The sequence below is a fragment of the Cannabis sativa genome, chromosome 5 (assembly GCF_029168945.1).
Source record: "Cannabis sativa cultivar Pink pepper isolate KNU-18-1 chromosome 5, ASM2916894v1, whole genome shotgun sequence".
NCBI lineage: Eukaryota > Viridiplantae > Streptophyta > Magnoliopsida > Rosales > Cannabaceae > Cannabis > Cannabis sativa.
Window position 1 is genome coordinate 19,382,430 of NC_083605.1, and position 20,161 is coordinate 19,402,590.

General features: G+C 29.2%; 1 protein-coding gene and 2 long non-coding RNA genes across 5 annotated transcripts; 2 read left to right on the plus strand and 1 right to left on the minus strand.

Moving 5' to 3' along the window:
• Positions 1–383: 383 nt before the first annotated feature.
• On the minus strand, positions 384–3,576 carry LOC115709930 (uncharacterized). The gene is made up of 5 exons (XR_009687814.1): positions 2,805–3,576; positions 2,365–2,610; positions 1,870–2,007; positions 1,691–1,776; positions 384–766 (listed from the first exon to the last, which is right to left on the minus strand). It is a non-coding gene; the product is annotated as an uncharacterized LOC115709930 (long non-coding RNA).
• Positions 3,577–9,852: 6,276 nt separating this feature from the next.
• Positions 9,853–12,506, plus strand: LOC115724496 (uncharacterized). 3 transcript variants are annotated; one of them, XR_004013203.2, is made up of 6 exons: positions 9,853–10,118; positions 10,285–10,385; positions 10,954–11,254; positions 11,639–12,081; positions 12,166–12,266; positions 12,380–12,506. It is a non-coding gene; the product is annotated as an uncharacterized LOC115724496 (long non-coding RNA). The 3 variants fall into 3 exon arrangements; XR_004013204.1 differs by having other exon boundaries at positions 9,854–10,118; positions 11,639–11,954; XR_004013202.2 differs by having other exon boundaries at positions 9,854–10,118; positions 11,639–12,266.
• Positions 12,507–14,932: 2,426 nt separating this feature from the next.
• LOC133038201 (uncharacterized) lies at positions 14,933–16,318 on the plus strand. Its single transcript, XM_061116287.1, has one exon. The coding sequence runs from the start codon at positions 14,933–14,935 to the stop codon at positions 16,316–16,318; it is 1,386 nt and encodes a 461-aa protein (XP_060972270.1).
• Positions 16,319–20,161: the final 3,843 nt, after the last annotated feature.

Sequence of the window (20,161 nt, forward strand, 5' to 3'; positions counted from 1 at the left end):
TTTTTGTTTCTGTAACTAAAGGAATGATTATATGAACGACTTGTTTTTATAAAAATTAAATTTGTGTCAATGTATTTGGTTAGTAAAACATAGTTGTTTCTGCAAATTTATGATATGTAAATTGTTATTAATAATAAACCAATAAACCAATAGTATAATGATACCAAATGTAATAATTTAGCTAATAAGGAAAATATACTATAAATTGCAGGGCTAAAAAAACTATTGATTGAAGGATTTGTTTAAAGGTCATTTTTTCAAAGCGATAATCACTATAAACGTATATAACTATATAGTAAGCTAAAAAAGAGAAAACGAATGCAAAGAATGATTATCACATCCCCAAAATAAAATTGTTGGAAGATATACTTTGACATTAGATATTTAAGGATAAAATCTAATCAACTTTTCTCTTATTTATAATTCATGTCGATTAAACGAATACATCCTTTTTATTCATGACACATATAATGGCTCAGATTAGTAATTACTTTATACAGGTAAAAATCATACAATAAACTCAAGTAAACAGAAAAATAATATTGTAAATTTTCAACCTCATCAAGAGCACACTCTTCTGTATGCTTCAGAGAGGGAGGCGGATCCACAACTTCTCTAGTAGGGATTGACAATAGAACTTTGTCAACTGCTTCATCAAAATTCATATTAGCCTTCTACCGTAAATAAGTGTCGAGAGATTCTATCAAACCTAAACATAAAATAAAACGTAGCACATGTAGTCACTACCTTGACCAAAACTATGTTCCTGAAACAAAAATAAAACAATTCAAATAAGGATTTCACTGAAATGTTGCAAGTAGTAGAATAACTATTTAGGGAGGATCAAATGATTAAATTTTAAATGATAAGTTCAAATGCAGTATCTTTGAAAGTTGTCTTACTGCTTCATGAATTCATAGCACTTTAACATATTCTCTAAAGAGCCTAGTGCGACAACAAGAGAAAAAAATTCTCTTATCAAATAGTTTCAAGTCTAATCAAGTATCACAAAATGTCCTACCAATGACAAAGAAAAGCATCTCCATAACTACTCATTTCATAAAATGATAGTTAAATACAAATTTCAAAATCATTAATTTTGATGGTCTACAAATTATGTTTCATTACCCTATATCATACACTAATAAAAGAGGGTCCTTACAACTCCATTACAATTGTGTAACTGTAAGAAAAAATAAGAGAAAAAACTTTTCTATGTTACAATTATTAAAACATACCTGAAGAAGAATATAATATGCACAATGAAATAAAACAATTATACAATTAACTATAGTCCTTGAAAGCAATACTTTCCAATAATCAACTGATACAAGAACTATTTCAACACAAAAATAACAAAAGGAATGCACACAAATATCACTATTTAAGTATGAGATAAAAATGAGGTCTTACATATACATTCCACAAAAACTCATTAATATCATTCCACCGTTAAGTTAAATTAAAGATCAAAATTATACATAAACCACAATCCTCACCAATACCTACATCTAAAGACCAATACAATGACAAATTCAACAAGAAAAACTGAAATTAGAGATATGGAAAAACTCTTGAAGATGACGGGACATAAAGACTACATATGTGGTAACACTTTAACAAAAGAATTCGATAATGCCATCAAATCAAGACCATATCTCTAATTGAATAACAAGAAGAGAACATCTACCTATCCAAACGACAAATTTGACAAGAAGTAGCATTGTTGAGTGTTTTTTTAATGGCTGATTTCCATGCGAAAGGAAAAGAACCACCCTGTTAAAAACATCCAATCCAAACAATCAATGCTCAACAAGACAAGGAGAGCAACAATTTACATAATTCAACATTCAAGAGAAGAAAGCTTACCCAGCCAAAACTCCTAGATAGGTCATTTTCTATACCAAGTGGAATTATTCCTATGGAAGAAATTGGATTTCGACTCTCTTTGTTAGGTTCTACAAGACATTCCAATACCCAACCAACCGTACCATCACCGCCTGCAACCTGGCCAAAACACAAGTTCATGGCCAAATAGTCAAGTAAATAGAAAAATAATAAGCTATTTCAGTCATAATTACAATAAGCTTTAAGTTAATTACAAGAGTGCCTATTACTTAGTTTATCAAGCTTTAAATCGTGAAGAAAAACAAAAAGAGAAAAAAATCTTTTTTCAGCTTGAACTGCAAACATTAAATGATTAGAAAGCAAAAAAAAAACATAAGTTTTTAGCTTCTGAAAATTTCCCTAGCTAACCAATATACACCAAGAGAGTGTTCTAACAGGGAATGCATTGCAGAGGAAAAACTAAAAAGTCTATTCATACACTGAACAGTGAAGCTCAATCTGAAATTAAACTCTTACCGAACGACTTTGTTGTAGTTCGACTCGCTCGCCTTGTCCAATCGACCACTCATCGTCCTGACCTTGAACGAATCGGACCAACCGTAGCAATTGTGCTCCATCCTATTGAAGAGCCTCGACTAATCGACTGCTCACCGTGTTATACTTGAACGAATCGACCAAGCGGACCAATAAATCTTACCAAACGACTCTGTTGTACTTCGACCCACTCGGTTCAAATGGTTTAGAATTAAAAATGGGACAAATCTACAAGCCAAATAGAACAGTTCAATGTGACACATCACCATTACATGGAAAATCAATTCTTCAATAAAGATCACAGTAAGGATGAAATACATCAAGAAGAACTCGAATAGTTCAAGTTTCGCCACCAATGATTTGGAATGTCAGCTATTATTCTAGAATTTTCCATGACAAAATTCAAATTTCTTAGCACTAACCTCATCTAAATTCGTCTGATTGGTTCGATTTGCAGCTCAATCGCAGAAATTTAAAGATGTTAGGTGTTCGGAGATCTTGGAAGGTGAAGGCGTCGAAGTTGGGCATATGGATTTGAGATTCTTGGGGAGGGTTTGTTCCAGGAATGGGTCTTGGGGGAACATCACATTTTGATAAAACCAAAGGCAAATACTTCTCGAATTTGAATGCGCCAGATTTGATGTCGCCTGATTGGATATGAATCCTTGGCTTCATCGATTTGAGGGAACCTGCTTCATCTACCATTATTTCTGATCAAAACCTTACGACTGTAACAAGTAATCTTCAAAAAAAAATTGACAAAAGATTGAGAAAAATTGTAAAAGAGGACTGAAAGAGATGAGAGTATCGTGCATATTTCTTATATTATTTTTAAATGCATATTTAAAATAATATAAATTAAAAAAGTCACTCAGTCGCTATTTGTTCTCAATCGTATATACTCAAATATTTGTTCTCAAATATTTTATTATATATAAATAAAAAATCACCCAATAATTTCTCAAATTGGGAATATACGGTTTGCTAGGTTAGACAGATGTGTGGCTAAATGATTTTTTTTAATTTAAAAAAAGATTGTTTAATTTTTTAGGTTTAATTATTTATACATTTTTTAAAGTCAACAGGAGATCAAACCTACTAACATCGTTAAATTTAACAGAATATTCTTTTATTTTTAAAGTATATTCTGTTAAACCAAGAAACCAAGAAATGCCGTTAGATAGGCACTTTTAATATATAAAGATATAATTAACGTGTATATATGTATATTATATATAAATTAAAAAAATGTATGTTATATATATATAAATTAAAAAATAATTATATATTTTTTAAAATTAATTAATCATTTAATATTTATAAACTTAATAAAAAATTAAAAAATTGAGATAATTAAGGAGAGATCGAAAAAGCCTATTAGGAGTGATTATAGAGTGTCACATCACCGTCTCATACTTCTCCTTTATAGATATATATAGATAGATCGTAATTAATTAATCAATAAATTTTATAAACCTAATAAAAAAATTAAAAATGTATTAAAAAATTAAAAAAAAAATTAAAAAATGAAGGAGAGAATAAATTAAAGTAATTGGAATGATGGTAGAGTGTCATGTCACCGTCCCATACTTCTCCTTTATATATATACTAGGAAACAAACCGCGCTTCGCGTGCGGTTGTATTTTGTTTAGTAATCATTAAGTCTTAACTGAATATCAAATTTTAAATTTTAATATTTTTGATATAATTTCTTTTAATAATAATAAAAAAAATTGCTTAGAAAAATTCATAAAGTAAACAAAGAGACATCAAATGTTATAATTAAAAAATTAAAACACACAAAAAAAAAAAGATCAAACATTGAAAAATCCTCGTATATATAAAATAGAAATATAAAATAAAAATTGATAAATTTATAGAAAACTCATCATATGATTTCAAAATCATTGTCATCGCCGTATCTCATTTGTTGTTGCTACTATATTCAAGATTGTTGCCATTACTATATGTCACGTATAGTCGCCATTACATTCAAAATTGATGTCATCACCGTATCTTACTTATAGTTGTCACTATCATTGCAATTAGGTTTGTTCTCCACATAAAATAAATCAAATAATAAGCTAACTTCTATAAAAGAAAACTATTATGTCAATTACTTTATGTCTCAGTCATTATGAGTTAACTACTAATGAGTAGAAAAAATATATGTTTTTACTTTATGATAATTGAGTTACTAAAATGTAGTAAGATTTTAATTAATATTATGTCAATTACTTTATGTCATAAAAGAAAATTATTATCCCAATTACTTTATGTCTTAGTCATTATGAGTTAACTACTAATAAGTGGAGAAAATATATTTTTTTAGTTTATGATAATTGAGTTACTAAAATGTAATAAGATTTTAATTAATATTTTTATACAATGTTTTTTATTAATATGAGTAACCTGTCAAATTTTATTTTTTTTTTATAAAATTAAAAGGAATTAATATTGTAGAATTCATATTTCTTGATTATATTTTGAATTTAATAATTTATTACAAACTTCTGTTTTCTTTTCCTTTAAATAATTCTAATAAACTTAATACCACCTACAATAATAACTAATAAACTTAAATGATAATAATTTAAGGATATTATATGAAGTTAAATTTCAGTATAAATATCTAAAATTTTAAAAATTTTAATTTGTAGTGTATAATATCATTCATTTGTTTTATAAATTTTAAATTTTATGAATTTAAATAACTATAATTTAATGATAGTATATAAAGTTGATTTTATTATATTTGATAAGCATCTAAAATTCAAAATTTTAGTTTCTAATTATAGGGTTGTCATATTTACATGTTCATCTTAGTAGTCAATGATCCATAGTCTTATTTTTATAATTTAATTAAATAATATTTTACATAAATTATCTAATCCAATTTAAATTAATTAATAATCATAATTTTTTTAATAAAATAATTTTGGACTAACTAATCATAATTGTTATGATAACTATAAATTAAAAATCACAACTAATAATTTAAAAATATAGTAGAAAACGTAACTATTAACATATAAATTGTTCACATTCTATTAGAAAAAATCATTACTTTGAAATTTAGTTATAAAAAAATTATTTTTAAAAATAAATATGGATGAAAATTGAAAAGCGAGAAAAAAAAGGATAGATAATTTACAGTGTTCTTTTTAAGAAGATTTGTGTGGTTTGATTTAGTTTGATCAGTCTGATTTGGTTTTGAATTTTTAAAAACCGTAATAATAATTTGGTTTGAAAAAATTGAAAATCCATACCAAACCAATTTATGAACACGCCTAATATTATGGATATATATATATACTAATATATATATCTTTATATATTAAAAGTGCCTATATAACGGTATTTCTTGATTTAACAGAATATACTTTACAAATAAAACAATATTCTGTTAAATTTAACCCCAAAATAACGATCCTGATCCGTTAAAACCTATTAATATTTAAATGTATAGACCTGAATTATATAATAGGAGACAATTCTTCACAATCAAAGTTCCATTAATTCTGCGATTTTTTTACCTTCTATCTCTGCTGCATTCTTCTTCCTATTCCACAAATTCTACGAAGGTAACAAATATACATCGATTGGTAAATACTCTTTGGCATTGTTCAAACCCCTCTTTCTCTCATTTTTTATTTCGATTTTCATAAAACCTTAATTCCATCAATGGCTTCTCGTAGGCGTATGCTCCTAAAGGTGATCATCCTTGGCGACAGCGAGTAATTTTTATTATTATTATTATATATGTATTGATTAGAATGAATTTTGCGTTTTGATTTGAAATAATGAAGGGTTGATCATTGTATTGAAATATGGTTTGTATAATTCTTTTGTCAGGGTTGGGAAGACATCGCTGATGAATCCGTACTTTCTTTAAACCTAGATCATATACCTCCCTGCTTAAATTTTGTTACTTGAAAGATTTTTTTGATAATCTATTTTTGTTATTGATGTTTAGGTACGTGAATCGTAAATTTAGTAAACAATTGGGGATGATTTTCCAGACAAAAGAGGTTCAGTGGAGAGAATCAATGGTCGTGGTTATTGAGAGCTCCATTTGGGAGCCAAATCCATCGCTGTATACTCTCTTATTCTTGGCCTATGTCTTCTCAATCGCTTTATTCCCTTACGCCTCTAAGAATTTCAGCAGCAGTAGCAGAACTCCTGTTGTTTTCGACCATGGAGTCGTCTTCCTCTTCATTTCCTCGTTTCTAGAGGAACTTTATTCTCCTTTACTCTCTTGCTTCAGGTCTGTGCACACTTCCTTAACTTCACATATTGATCCATCTTTCAAAAATTTGGGTGTCGTACAACATGTAGGCAATGTAGAAAGTTTGTTGAATCTTTGAAAGTTGAATTGATTTTGTGCACACTTCCTTAACTTCACATATTGATCCATCTTTCAAAAATTTGGGTGTCGTACAACATGTAGGCAATGTAGAAAGTTTGTTGAATCTTTGAAAGTTGAATTGATTTGACATGATAATGAAATGAAAATTTGAGCATCGCAAGCAGTAAGACTGGATGATTTGAGGTTTTTGAAATTTCTTGGTTCTTCCTTAAATTTTCTCGGCTACCAAACAGAAAAGCAGAGTGTGTTTCAATTAGTTTTCTTCTATTAATGATGTTTTATTTATAAACCACTACTGGCAGTTGTTGAAGGATTATGGTCAGTTTTTGGTGAAATGGAGCTTGCATATTACGGTGTGAGTGGAGAACACATAGTGTTGTCTCTCTGGGTAGGAACTGGAGTCTCTATATTCTTTGGTATCTTAGGAGTAGTATCTGACTTAATGTAAGTTTACTCATCTATTTTCTTCATCAGTGCTTTTCTCTACTTCTAAATCTTAATTCATTAGTTATACTAGCAGAACATCAACATATTAGAATTTCCTCTCTTCCAAAAATTTAGAACTTATTTTAGCATAATCTATTTGAGATGAGGATACTCATTACATTATAGCCAGAATGTAATCTATTTATTTAATAGCTTAGGGTTAATGCTCTTCCATTTTAAGACATTGGTAAACTTAATTATTTATCTTATTTTGTGATGATTTTTGTAATAGTCATTGTTTGAGAGTTGAAGATAAATTGAAAAGTTAATCAACATGAATGTCACTATTAAAATTCAACAATTATTAGTGAGACTATCATGTGAATGTGTGTATTGTATTAACATTAGGATGAAAATTGCTCTGGTTTATTTTTTATTAATTTGTTTCATTATTCGGTAATTGCAATTATAATAGTTAATTACAATTTTTATGGTTTTAGTTATACTATCTTCAGTGAAGTGCCATATAGTTTTAATATTGTTAGATATCAGAAATGCTCAAAAGTTAAAACATCTCATAAATGACAAAAGAGAACTAAAAATACACGATGTAGTGCAAGTAATTTGTGGTGTTGTTATGATTTATTTTTTTGTTCCAATTTTTTTTTTTTTTCAATCAGTAGTTGACATGGAGAAAACATCCAAATTTTCTATCCAGTTCAACCACAAGTCAAAGGAGTTCTGACCATGTTTTCCTTAATGAATTGACACAAATAGAGAGTGCTTACCACTCTTCTTTATATCATCATGTATAAAATTAAATACTATATTATATAAATAAAACTAAGCATATACATGTATTTTTCTAAACTTTGGAAGAGTAGAGATGTTGATTTAAAAAAAAAACAAAAGTGTCATGACGATTTATCTTTTTTTGTTGAGCAGCTATTGGGGGAATCTCATCTCAAGAATTGAATCTCACTTGAGAGAAGATGCAATAAAGGTAGCATATCAGTGGAAAGAAAGTGCCAACACTAAAAACTCTTTGGAGTTTTTCAGGTTTTTATATTTCCTTGGTATATATGGAATTTTTCCAATTTTTGAAGATGATATTTTGAGTTTTTGGATATATAATCCCATATATACATGCTTAATGCTTTAGATCTTAGTATTCCTCTTGGTTTCGCATATAAGATCTCTTGTGAGTTTATTCTAAAATTTTGTTTGCTCCCCTATATAACATGATTTCTATTTTGTACTTAGTTATTAGTTGATTGCTCTTGCAATAATTTTGTAAAAAGCTTGCAATTTATTACACATGTTGTAGTCTTGACCTTACATATAAACATACACACGATCTTCCTCTACTTCTGCTGCAATTTTTAAATAATTATCAAGCTTCTGTGATTTAAAATGGCAGATGATTAACTTTTCAAACAATATTTTGAATAATGGAGGAAGATTAAGAACAATTCTTAATGTTGCATGGCTGTGGATTTGCAAGTTTTGGAGCATATGTTTCATCATCTGACATCACTACGATGCCCTTAACATCAAATTATGTGCATCAAAACCAAATTTAACTTATTGTTTACTGGTGGGCTTATTCATTGTTCTCTTCTGGCTTCACTTTGTGGCCAAATCTTTTACTCAATGTTATCTTTTGGGGTTAGAAGTACTTTTTATTATTAATAATAATGTACATATCACACACGTTTATAGACACAGCTATGTTTACTTACCAAATACATTGACTCACAATTTACCTTTATAAAACAAATCGTTCAAATAATCATATTACTTTATTTAGCAAAATCTTAAAAAAAACTAAAACTTTAAATAAAACTAACAATACGTGACTCGGCACGTAACATCCACCTAATATATATATATATATATAATACTTAGAGGTAAAACAACATATGACAAAATATATCATAAAATTATACTGGGAGAGAAGAAAAGAATTAATAAAAAAATTATAGAATGGAGAACAACAAAAAAAATAAAATATCTGCAAAGAATGAAGATTAGATTTTAGGATGAGAATAGAGATATTATAAATATGTATATGAAGATTTATATATAATAATAAGTAAAACATGCTATAGATCTATAAAGATATATAGTTTTTTTTTTAATAACTGATTTATAGTAAATATTTTATAGAAATTTTATTAAAAAATTGTAAAATATAAAGCATTATTGTGTTGATGAGAAATAGAAAAGACTAAATTCTCACAAAATCCCATCAAATGAATTAAAAGAAGACAACAATAATATGTAAAACATATATAAATAAAAAATTAGGGAAATAATTTACCACAAATGAGCAAGAATGTATACTCGCTGAGAGAAAAAAATTAGAGTATAGGTCTAAGTTGAGATGATTTTTTTTTAATATCTTTATATATTAAAAATGCCTATCTAACGGCAATTCTTGGTTTAACGATTCTTGGTTTAACAGAATATACTTAAAAATAAAAGAATATTCTGTTAAATTTAACGATTAACAAATAAACCCAATAATTAAACCCAAAAAATTAAACAATCTTCTAAATATTAATAATCTCTTTTTAAATTAAAAAAATCATCTTAACCATATATCTCTCTAACAAACTTATCTTGGGAGAATATTAATAATTTTTTTTATTAATAATTTTTTTTATTTATTTTTTTAAAAAAATAACAAGAATTCAAGAATTGAGACTGTGTATGTCAGATCTTGAATGATTCACCGAAATTCTCCTCTGGTGACTATGTCTCCTCTTCAACCCATGGGTATGCTCATAAAGGGGGTCAACTATATGGGGAAAAGGTTCCTGATTATCCTGTTATAGACAGAAGACAATATGGGGAAAGACAAAGTTCATATATGGGAAGGGACTTGCAAAATGAATCAACTGGAAGATATGCTGATTCTATCAGTTTCGCACATCAGGTACTGTATTCACATCACTTTTTAGCTATATTTTCTGATTTTTACTCTTCTCATATTCTCATTCCTTTTTGGTTATTATTTTTTCTTTCTTTTCATCGATTTTTGCTTCTTGCCAGATTTTAAATATTTAATATTTCTATATTTTTTCTGCTATATATTGTGACAGAGTGAGATTTATGATCGGATTGATCAGGTAGTTCTGCTTCGGCAAGAACAATTATTGAAGTCACAATCATTGCAATCTGCTTCTCTTGATGGGAATGCCAGGTACTCTTTTTCTCTAATCTTATACGTTTGACTGCAAATTAGTTGTTTCTTGACAGAAACGTTTGATTAATCTGAGTTAGGTTTTCATCTTAAATGAACATCTCATTTCGTTATTCCCTTTCCTTGGGGAAGTTGGCCTTTTTTTTACTGGTGATAGTCTTTGGACAGTTAGCTATGTTAGATGGTAATGTTTTTCTTATAGAACTGAGTAGCAACACATTTCTGGCAGAGAAACTGATTATCTTGCAGTAAGAGCTGCTGATTTTAAAGTGGGATTTTGTTTTTGATAACAATCAGGTTTTTTGTTTTTGATTTTCTTCAATTTCAATCGTAATTGAATTCGTTTTGATTTTGATCCATGCTCATCTCAATTTTAGTCTTACCCATTAGGAGGAAAAAATGAAAAAAATAAAATAAAAAAATTGTCGTTGAAATTTTGTACTCTGTTCTTGATCTGTATGCTCCTTAAATTGAAGTGGTTTGGGGAATCTTGTTGAGTTTGAAATGGTTTTCAAGTGGTTGATCATTAAAAGAGAATTTCGGTGTTGGATCGTTTGATTTTGTGCAGGTGACTATTTATTGAAAAGTGTTTAGGTGGGGCTTAATTTCCTTAGCCGATTCGTGCCGATCTTGAAAAGTGTACCAGGATATTTGAAAATATAATCCCTCACCAAAAATTGCTGATCTCCTCCATCGAAAATGATCTTCTCAATCACCTCATCTCTTGAAGTTTCCCCTGTAACGGTGTAGTATCTTCTCCCAACGGTTTCTTTATACTCCGACATCATCCTCTGCCGAAGCGATTGGAAATCGATCATCAACTCCTTCAATTTCTTCCTCAATCCGCTCGTTACAGCGATTCTCGTTCGGTAAATCGGAGTACCTTCTCTCTATGACTTTCTTTTTCGTATTTGTTCTTGATATTTTCTTTAATTATTCTAGGGATTGTCTGGTTTTTTTTTTCTTTTTCTAAGAGTTTAATCTTTAATAAATTTAAAGGCATAATTGATCATTGACTATGAATGTATAATTGGACATGAGCAAGATGACTTAGGATTAGTATTTAGGGTTGCCATAGATGTGGGTGACTACCCAATATTGCAATCACTATCATATTTAATTGAAAACATTTTGGAGGAAAAGATAAAGGGACATTAACTTAATTAAGAACAAAATTAAACTTTATATTGAAAAAGAAACAGAACAAATTTCATTGTGATAATCACTGATATTTTTCTCTATTTATTATTTAGGAGAAGTATTTTGAATTTGTACTAATTGAACTGCCATGCAATAACAAATTCTCACTTCGTATGAAAATGAAAACGTTTGTCCCCACAAGAAGAACGAGAGGCAAGGAGTAGTTGAAGAGGATCAAGCTAAGAGCTTTAAGTTTCCAACGAAGCAACACGATTTGCCACTCCAATCCTCTTAATCCAAAATTAGATATTTATCTTTGTTTTATATCAATTTAATTTCTTTTTTGATCGAACAATGAATGTTTGAGATTTGTTAATGACAATGTTGCCTCTATGCTCTGCAACTCCAACTTGTTCTTCTCATTCTCAGGTCAGTTCCTTAAAACTTAACTTGTTTAGGTATTAGTAAAGTTTACACACTTTCTTAGTAAAGTTCTCAACTTTACAAAATTAATCTATGAAATATCTTGACACCTGCCAAGATTGCTTTTCAAAAGGTGATCATAGATTTTAGCACCCTTTTGTTTTTAATCTTTGTTTTACTTCTTCTACATGCTGAGTGAACTGTGTTTATTAATCAGGTTTATATTGCTATTGAGGGTTTTGAGAAAACTCTTGGCTTTGATCCAAATGATGCAATCGTTCCATTTGTTTTGTTGGCTGGTGCCTCTGCCACTTTATGGTATGAATGATCCAAATTGCTATTTATTTTGCTTAGTTTTTTGTTTTCTTCTTTTATGTTTACCAGGAATATGTACTAGCCTATTGTGTAAGAAATTTTATATTTCTTATCAGATTTGGTGGCAGGGTCTTCTTTTGAGTGTCGACATACAGCGGTTATGCGGGAGATTTGTCTCCTCAATTGACTTTGGAGGTCCTGACAGGGAAAGATAATTCTGTGCTCATTGATATCCGACCCGAGGCAAGACACAAGCTCTTTTGGCTTATTAATTACTTTACAGGCTTTCATATTCAAAACTTCATATTCTTGCCATAGCCATAGCCATTGGCTATAATAACTAATTTCATAATGTTTCTGACCCTTTTCAACTTGTGATTGGCTTAAGATTATGAAAGAAAAAAAAGAAGAAAGATTTTATCTCATCACTTCTTTTTATATTTTTATATATAGCAGAAGAAAAATGTATCTATCACAGTGATAAATGTTTTACTTCTGAGAAGCTTATTTTAAAATAGTCAATGGCTTTGTGAAGATTTTGAGAGAAAGAGACGGCATTCCTGATCTTCGTCGAGCAGCTCGTTATCGCTATTCAGGCATCATTTATCTCGTTGAATCTGCACCGTCTTGATGAACAACTTGCGAAAGATGTTTGCTTAAGTTCAGCATACATATACATTTTCCCACTGTTTCTAGCTAAGAAAGATGTTTCCTTTGCTGCTCATGTTATCCTTGAAATAGTTTTATTGTTCAAATCTTCAAATTTTAAAGTAGGGTATACCATACTTATCATAGTTTGTTGTACAGCGTGCAACGGAGATATCAGAAGCAAGCAGCTCTTGGGAAAGTGACTAAATTCCTGCGACCAATGATCGTTCAACACTGAAAGAAATATCTGAAGATTTAATTGATTCTTTGGCGAATATTTCTGAGGTTAAAGCACCTGCCAGTCTTAATCCGTCTCTGGGATTTTGTGATTCATCAAAACAGATTGATGATGCCAAATCTTTAATGATGCTACAAAAAATTACATACTGAGAAACAAATTGTGTCCTCTAAATTTTCTATAAGTAAATAATAAGTATTATTTTGTTATGACTTAAATATACTCAATTATATTTTACTAACCAAATATGATAGCATATATATTATTTTAATAAAATAAATCATTCGCATGATGATATATTTAGATACAATCTAAATAAAACAACAAAAAACTAAACTCTAAATAAAACTAATATTTACGTGCCTCGACACGTAACTTCTAACTAGTATACATATATATATATACTAGTAAAAAGTTACGTGCGAGGCACGTATACTAATTTTATGTTAGGTATTTTTTACTTTATTTAAAAAAATATAATTAACAATTAAAGAAAAAATATTTTTACTTATTAGGTGAGATTATTATTATGTATATCTAAATAATGTAATTTATAATTTTGACAATTAAAAGTAAATACTGGATGTAATATATTATAGTGTTTAAGAAAACTTGATAATTTAAGTGTAATATGTTCTTAAGGTAATCCAAAAATAAACTAAAAATTTATGTTCAAATACTAAAGAAAACACAACTTAAATGTGTGTGAAATAAAAAAGAAAATTAAAAATCAATCTCTAAATTATTGACAATTGAAGATAACATCTATCTAAAAGTTGTAGATAAAAAATCTCTTTTTCACAAATTATAATGTGAAATGTTTTAGTTAAAATACTTTATATATATATATATATATATATATATATATATATGAAACACTTCTAAATGGGTAATAACCATAGATGGGCACTAAAAAAAATTAATAAGGTAACAATCTAATAACCTTTTATGGCAAGTTTCTAATAATTATTTTTTTTTTTTAAAAAAAAAAATTATATTTATTTTTTATAAAATTGGAAATAATAATTATAACCAATATTTTGAAAAAATTATAAATTATTTTTAAAAATTAATTGAAATTACTACTTTATAATTTTATGAAATTGTGAGTTTATTAATAATTTATTATTGTAAAACTAAAAATCATTTACATGTATATTAATGTGTTTTTTTAATAGGAGAATAAGAGTTTGATTGTGGAATCCAATTGTCTTAATATTATTCATGCTCTTAAAAATAAAACGCTACAATACTTCTTAGTTCTTACTTAGGGTATCATTGTTAGAGAAATATTATTATCATCTAATGATTTTTTTGACATTACCATGCATCATTCTCCTAGAATAACTAATGAGGTGTTGTTCAATTATTTATATTATTAGGATTGGAAGATCATGATAATCTTATCTAGGGGTCAAGTATAATTTTTGTGCTGAAATTCTTGTATTGCCAATTGCCATTATTCAATAATGTTTATGACACTTTTTTTCTTCGTTCATTTTTTTTGTTAAAATTTTCTTCATTGGTTTTGTTCTTCTAGATTTTGGTAAGCTCAAGTATTTTTTTAAAAATAAAAACAGATAAATAATTGTTAATTATTATGAAATTAAAAATTTTAGGTTTAGAAAAAATCTTATACATTTTATATGTATTACAACTTAAAGCTTAAAATTATTTTTTTTTTTGTTCTCAGTAATGCAATCTAGAATTCTAGTTTGAAGAAATTTTAATAAAAGGGCTTCGACAAGGGGATCCGATGTCTCCTCTCTTATTTGTGCTAATAATGGAATATCTTTCAAGGAGATTGCTAAAAGAAGCTTCGGAGAAGACATTCAAATTCCACCCTATGTGCAAAAGTCTCCAGTTGATTAGTCTGTGCTTTGCAGATGACCTTATTCTGTTTAGCAAGGGCACTGTTTTGGCGGCCCACCATTTGAAGATTGCCTTGGGTTGTTTTTCTGAAACTACAGGTTTATTTCCTAACAAGGATAAATCTCTAGTGTATTTTGGGGGTGTTAGTTTGCTTGAAAAAGAGATGATCTTGGATGACTTACAATTTAGTGAGGGCTCTTTTCCTCTCAAGTATCTTGGGGTGCCCCTTAGACCAACTAAGTGGAGGCGGGAGGACTGTGATGCTATTATAAAGAAGATAAAAATGCGGCTGGTCACTTGGGCAACAAAACACTTATCTTATGCGGGGCGTATTCAACTTATTCATTCGGTGTTGTTTGGTCTTCGTAACTATTGGATGAGTATTTTTATCCTTCCGCAAAGTGTTATAAAGGAGGTTGAGAGGCTTTGTAGGGGCTTTCTTTGGGGAGTTAAGGGGGACCGAAGTAAAATTCATTTGGCTTCTTGGGATAAGGTTTGTCTTCCCAAGTCGTTTGGTGGTCTCGGGTTCAAGAATGGTGCCTCTTGGAATCGTTCTATTCTTGGGAAGTTTGTTTGGGCTATTATGGATAAGCATGACATTCTTTGGGTCAAATGGGTCAACAATATCTATCTGAAAGGTGCTGATTTTTGGGATTATGAGCTGAGAGGGGATGTAAGTTGGTATTGGAGGAAACTTTGTCATCTGAGAAATCACTTCAGCAAGCCTATGGTGACAGCAGCGGTTAGGAAAGGTAAATATGTTGCTGCAAGATTGTATTTGGGATCAATAACTCTGAATATTGATAGTTTTTACAATTCTATATGGTGTAATTTTGCTCTGCCCAAGCATAGATTCATCTTATGGCAGGTGGTTCATGGACACTTGTTAACTAGAGACAACTTTCACAAGTTTCACATTGATTTAGTCTCTACTCTCTGCCCAGTATGTGGGAGCGAAGAGGAGAGTCACCATCACCTTTTTTTCTCTTGTTGTGTCTCTAGGGAAGTGGTGAGGAGGATTTTTGATTGGTGTGGTATTGCTGCTTGGTCGCTGGACTATAATAGGTGGCGTTGTTGGATCTCTAACAGGATTTCTGGTGTGGTTAATGTGCTCTTTGCTGCCACTGTTTATTTGATTTGGAAAAATAGGAATTATTGTGTGCATAATAGTAGTTGTTTAACCATTTTGAAGATTGTAAATGAGATTAAAGATTTAGTCAAATACAGGTTGTATAGTCTAAAGAATAGGAAGTTTTTTCAAGCTGAAAAAGGCATGTTTTTACGCCTTATGTTGTAGGGGCTGCTTGTTGCAGCTGGGGTGTGGTTGGGGCTGGTTTGTTGTGGCCTTGTTGTAGCTTGTTTGTTCTTTGATTAATGAAGTTTTCCAGTTAGTCAAAAAAAAAAAAAAAATTTTAATAAAAAGATAAATAATATCAGTTCAAATATTAATGACTATATAATCAAAACTTACCTATATTAATTTAGAGAGTCCACGGTTTGATCATCTATTTTTTTTTTAAAAGAAAAAAGATTAAAAAGACGTAGCTAGCTATAGACAATTTAAAGAAAAAACTATGCTCATTGTCATATTGAACAATTAATTTTTCCATAAATGATAATATATTTGTCCGATTTAATTTAATTATTTGATATATAGCTCCCAAAAGAATAAATTAATTAAATAAATGATATTAATTTATATCAAGTAATTAATATATTAATTAAGTACGTGAATATTATGTGTGTTTATTAAATATATATAGTCTATTTATGTTATTTTTGCACATATATAAATATATATATAAAAATTAAATCAGAAACAAATTACAAACCCAAAACCGATTTTTTGTGTGGTTAGTACCTATTGGGCAATATTAATAGCTATATTAATGCCTCAGCACGTACCTTTTTGTGATGGAGGGTTGTGACTCTCGAATAATTAGCATCAAATATCAGTTCAAATATTAATGATATTTGTTTTATTTTTATTTTATTATAAATAAATAATATTTTATTATTTTATTAAATATAAATAAAAAGTCACCCATGAATTTCTCATAAACCAAGAAATTCAATTATATAGGCACACTTTATATAGAATAGATATAGATATTTAATAAAATCAATATATAGAATAAAAAATGAGAAAAAAATGTGAATATGGTAATTTTGGTGAGTTGGACGGCTAAATAGGAAAAAATCAATTTTTTTTATCTAAATTTTTAGAAAATATAAAAAGATAGAAAATTGGAGATATTTACGATACTACATATTTTTATAATTAGTTAATTAATTTAATAATATTTATAAATCTAATAAAAAATTTAAAAAAAAAAGAGAAATAAGGAGAGAAGAGATAGATGTATTTGAGATGATTTTAGAGCGTCACGTCACTGCCTTATACTTCTCCTTTATATATATCTATTCTATATAAAGTGTGCCTATATAACTGAAATTCTTGGTTTATGAGAAATTCATAGGTGACTTTTTTATTTTTATTTAATAAAATAATAAAATATTATTTATATATAATAAAATAATAATAAAACCAATCCCATTAATATTTGAATTGATATTTGAACTGATATTAAATATTCGAGAATCACAACCCATTTAAAAAGAAAACAACCGGAGATTTGATACAGAGAGGATATTTGAGCAAACAATCTTGTGCATGCTCATGGCGTTGGCAGTGTACTCAAGTTAATGAACGATACATTTTAGTCTTGTCATTGACTCATTGACATGGTCCATTCTCTTTTCATGTTCATCTGCCGATTTTTGGCACTTTTGTAATTCCACGATGAACTCAACTAATTTCGAGAATAAGAATTCCTCTTTCATTGCAGCCGCGCTGCGCTCCTCTTTCATTGCAACCTTCTGTTGGAAATTATTTTACCAGGATCTTAGATCTACTCACAAGTATGTTGATTAACACCCTAAATATGAACTTCTAAAACGATTATAAATAAACACATATAAAGTATGAGAAACCTTACATTGGGTGCAGCGGAATAATATGTCTCCTTCCACTCAAATTGCTAACCCTTGTATCCTTTCTATCGCAGAGTATTATTAAGATCTGAGCCCGAATGTCCTTCTTGTTGAATGTCTTTCTTCACGATCTTCCTCACTATGATTGAGGTACTACTTGCTGTGTGTGGGCGCTACTCTATCACTAAGAGGTTCGAAATTTACAATGAAGAAGAAGGAGAGGAAGGTGGCGGCTAGGTTAGAGTGAAAGGCTCAGGTTTTTCTCTGAAGGAAACAAGATGTGAAAGTCACTTTTTCCTGAAGCCATCACTATCTATTTATAGCATGCGACATAGGGTTAGATTTGAATTGTTTGACATTAAAATAATGAAAATATTAAATGATAAACCCTACAAAGGTGGCCGGCCATGGCTAGTGGATTTGGGCCTCACTTTTGCAATTTTGCTATTTTATCATTTCTGCATCTCATTTTCTCAAAAACGCCAATTTCCAAATTCAACAATTTAAATGTCAATTTCAACTATTTAATAACTATAAATAATTATTAAATAATATTGTCATTTATCATATTTATCAATTGGACCATACAAAGTATCTTAATTAACAAATATGCCCTAAAAACTCTTTCTTTACAATTTCGCCCTTGCTTAGTGAAAAATTCACAAATAGACATAGTCTAATTTGAGAATTATAATTGATTAATCAAAACCAATTAAATGAGTCTTACAAGTAATATTGTCTCAACTGGTGGGGGGACCATGGGTCTATATATCCGAGCTTCTAATAAGCAGATCAAGAATTTATATCCTAAATTCACTAACTTATTAATTCTTCGTTGAATCTACGCATAGAACTTAGAATTGCACTCTCAGTATATAGAACGCTCTATATGTTCCACCATATAGACACGTCATTAGTTATCCATTGTTATAATCCTAATTTGATCAATGATCCTCTAAATAGATGATCTGTTGGAAATATTTTACCAGGATCTAGATTTACTACCATGTATGTTTCATTAACATCCTAATATGAATTCTAAAACAATGAAATAAACACATATAAAGTTTAGAAAACCTTACATTGGGTGCAACGGAATATAATGACTCCTTCCATTCAGATCTCTAGCCCTTGATTCCTTTCTGTAGCAGAGCATTATCAAGATCTGAATCTGGATCTCTTTCTCTCATTCCTTTGATGCTGAATCTCCTTCTTGTTGTTTGGAATCTCCTACAGTCTTACACACTATGATTGAGATACCACTTGATGTGTGTGGGCACTACTCTATCACTAATGGCTGAAATTATTTAGTGTGAAGAAAGGCTTAGTGTTTCGAATTGAAGAAGAAAGAAGAAGGAAGAGGTCTCATCTAGGTTTTTAGCTTTGGAGGCATTAGTTGGATAATGAGACCATAACCTTCCTTTTATACTATTCTTCAATAGGGTTAGGGTTGAATTAAATTGATTAAAAAAAGAATAAAATATTGGGCAAAAATACCTCTTGGTCGTATACAATAAGTGGACCAATCTCTAGTTACAATTTTTCCACTTTATTTCAACCACTTATTCTTCTTTTCAATAATACCATATTTTTCAATTCAACCTTATAAATGCCAAACTATTTATTTAATAATTAAAATAACTATCAAATAAAATTGTCATTTATAATATTTATTAATTAGACTCCATAAAGTCTCTTAATTAACAAATAAACCCCAAAACACTATTTCTTCACAATCAAGCCATAACATAGTGAAAATTCATAAACTAGACATAGTCTAATTTTAGAATTATAATTGATTAATCAAAATCAATTAACTGAGTCTTACAAGCAGTATGGTCTCAACTAGTATGGGGACCATGGGCCTATACAACCGAGCTTCCAATAAGCAAAACTAGAATCTACTAAGTAAATTCCCTAACTTATTAATTACTTATTGCATCCACTCATATAACTTGGAATTGCATTCTCAGTCATATAGAACGCTCTATATGTTCCACGATATAGATACATCATTAGTTATCCATTGTTATAATCCTAATTTGATCAATGACCCTCTAATAGATGATCTACATTGAATAGGCACTAAGTTACCGTTACACCTTCAATGTATTTTATCCTTAAAACACTTAGCTCCGTATAAATG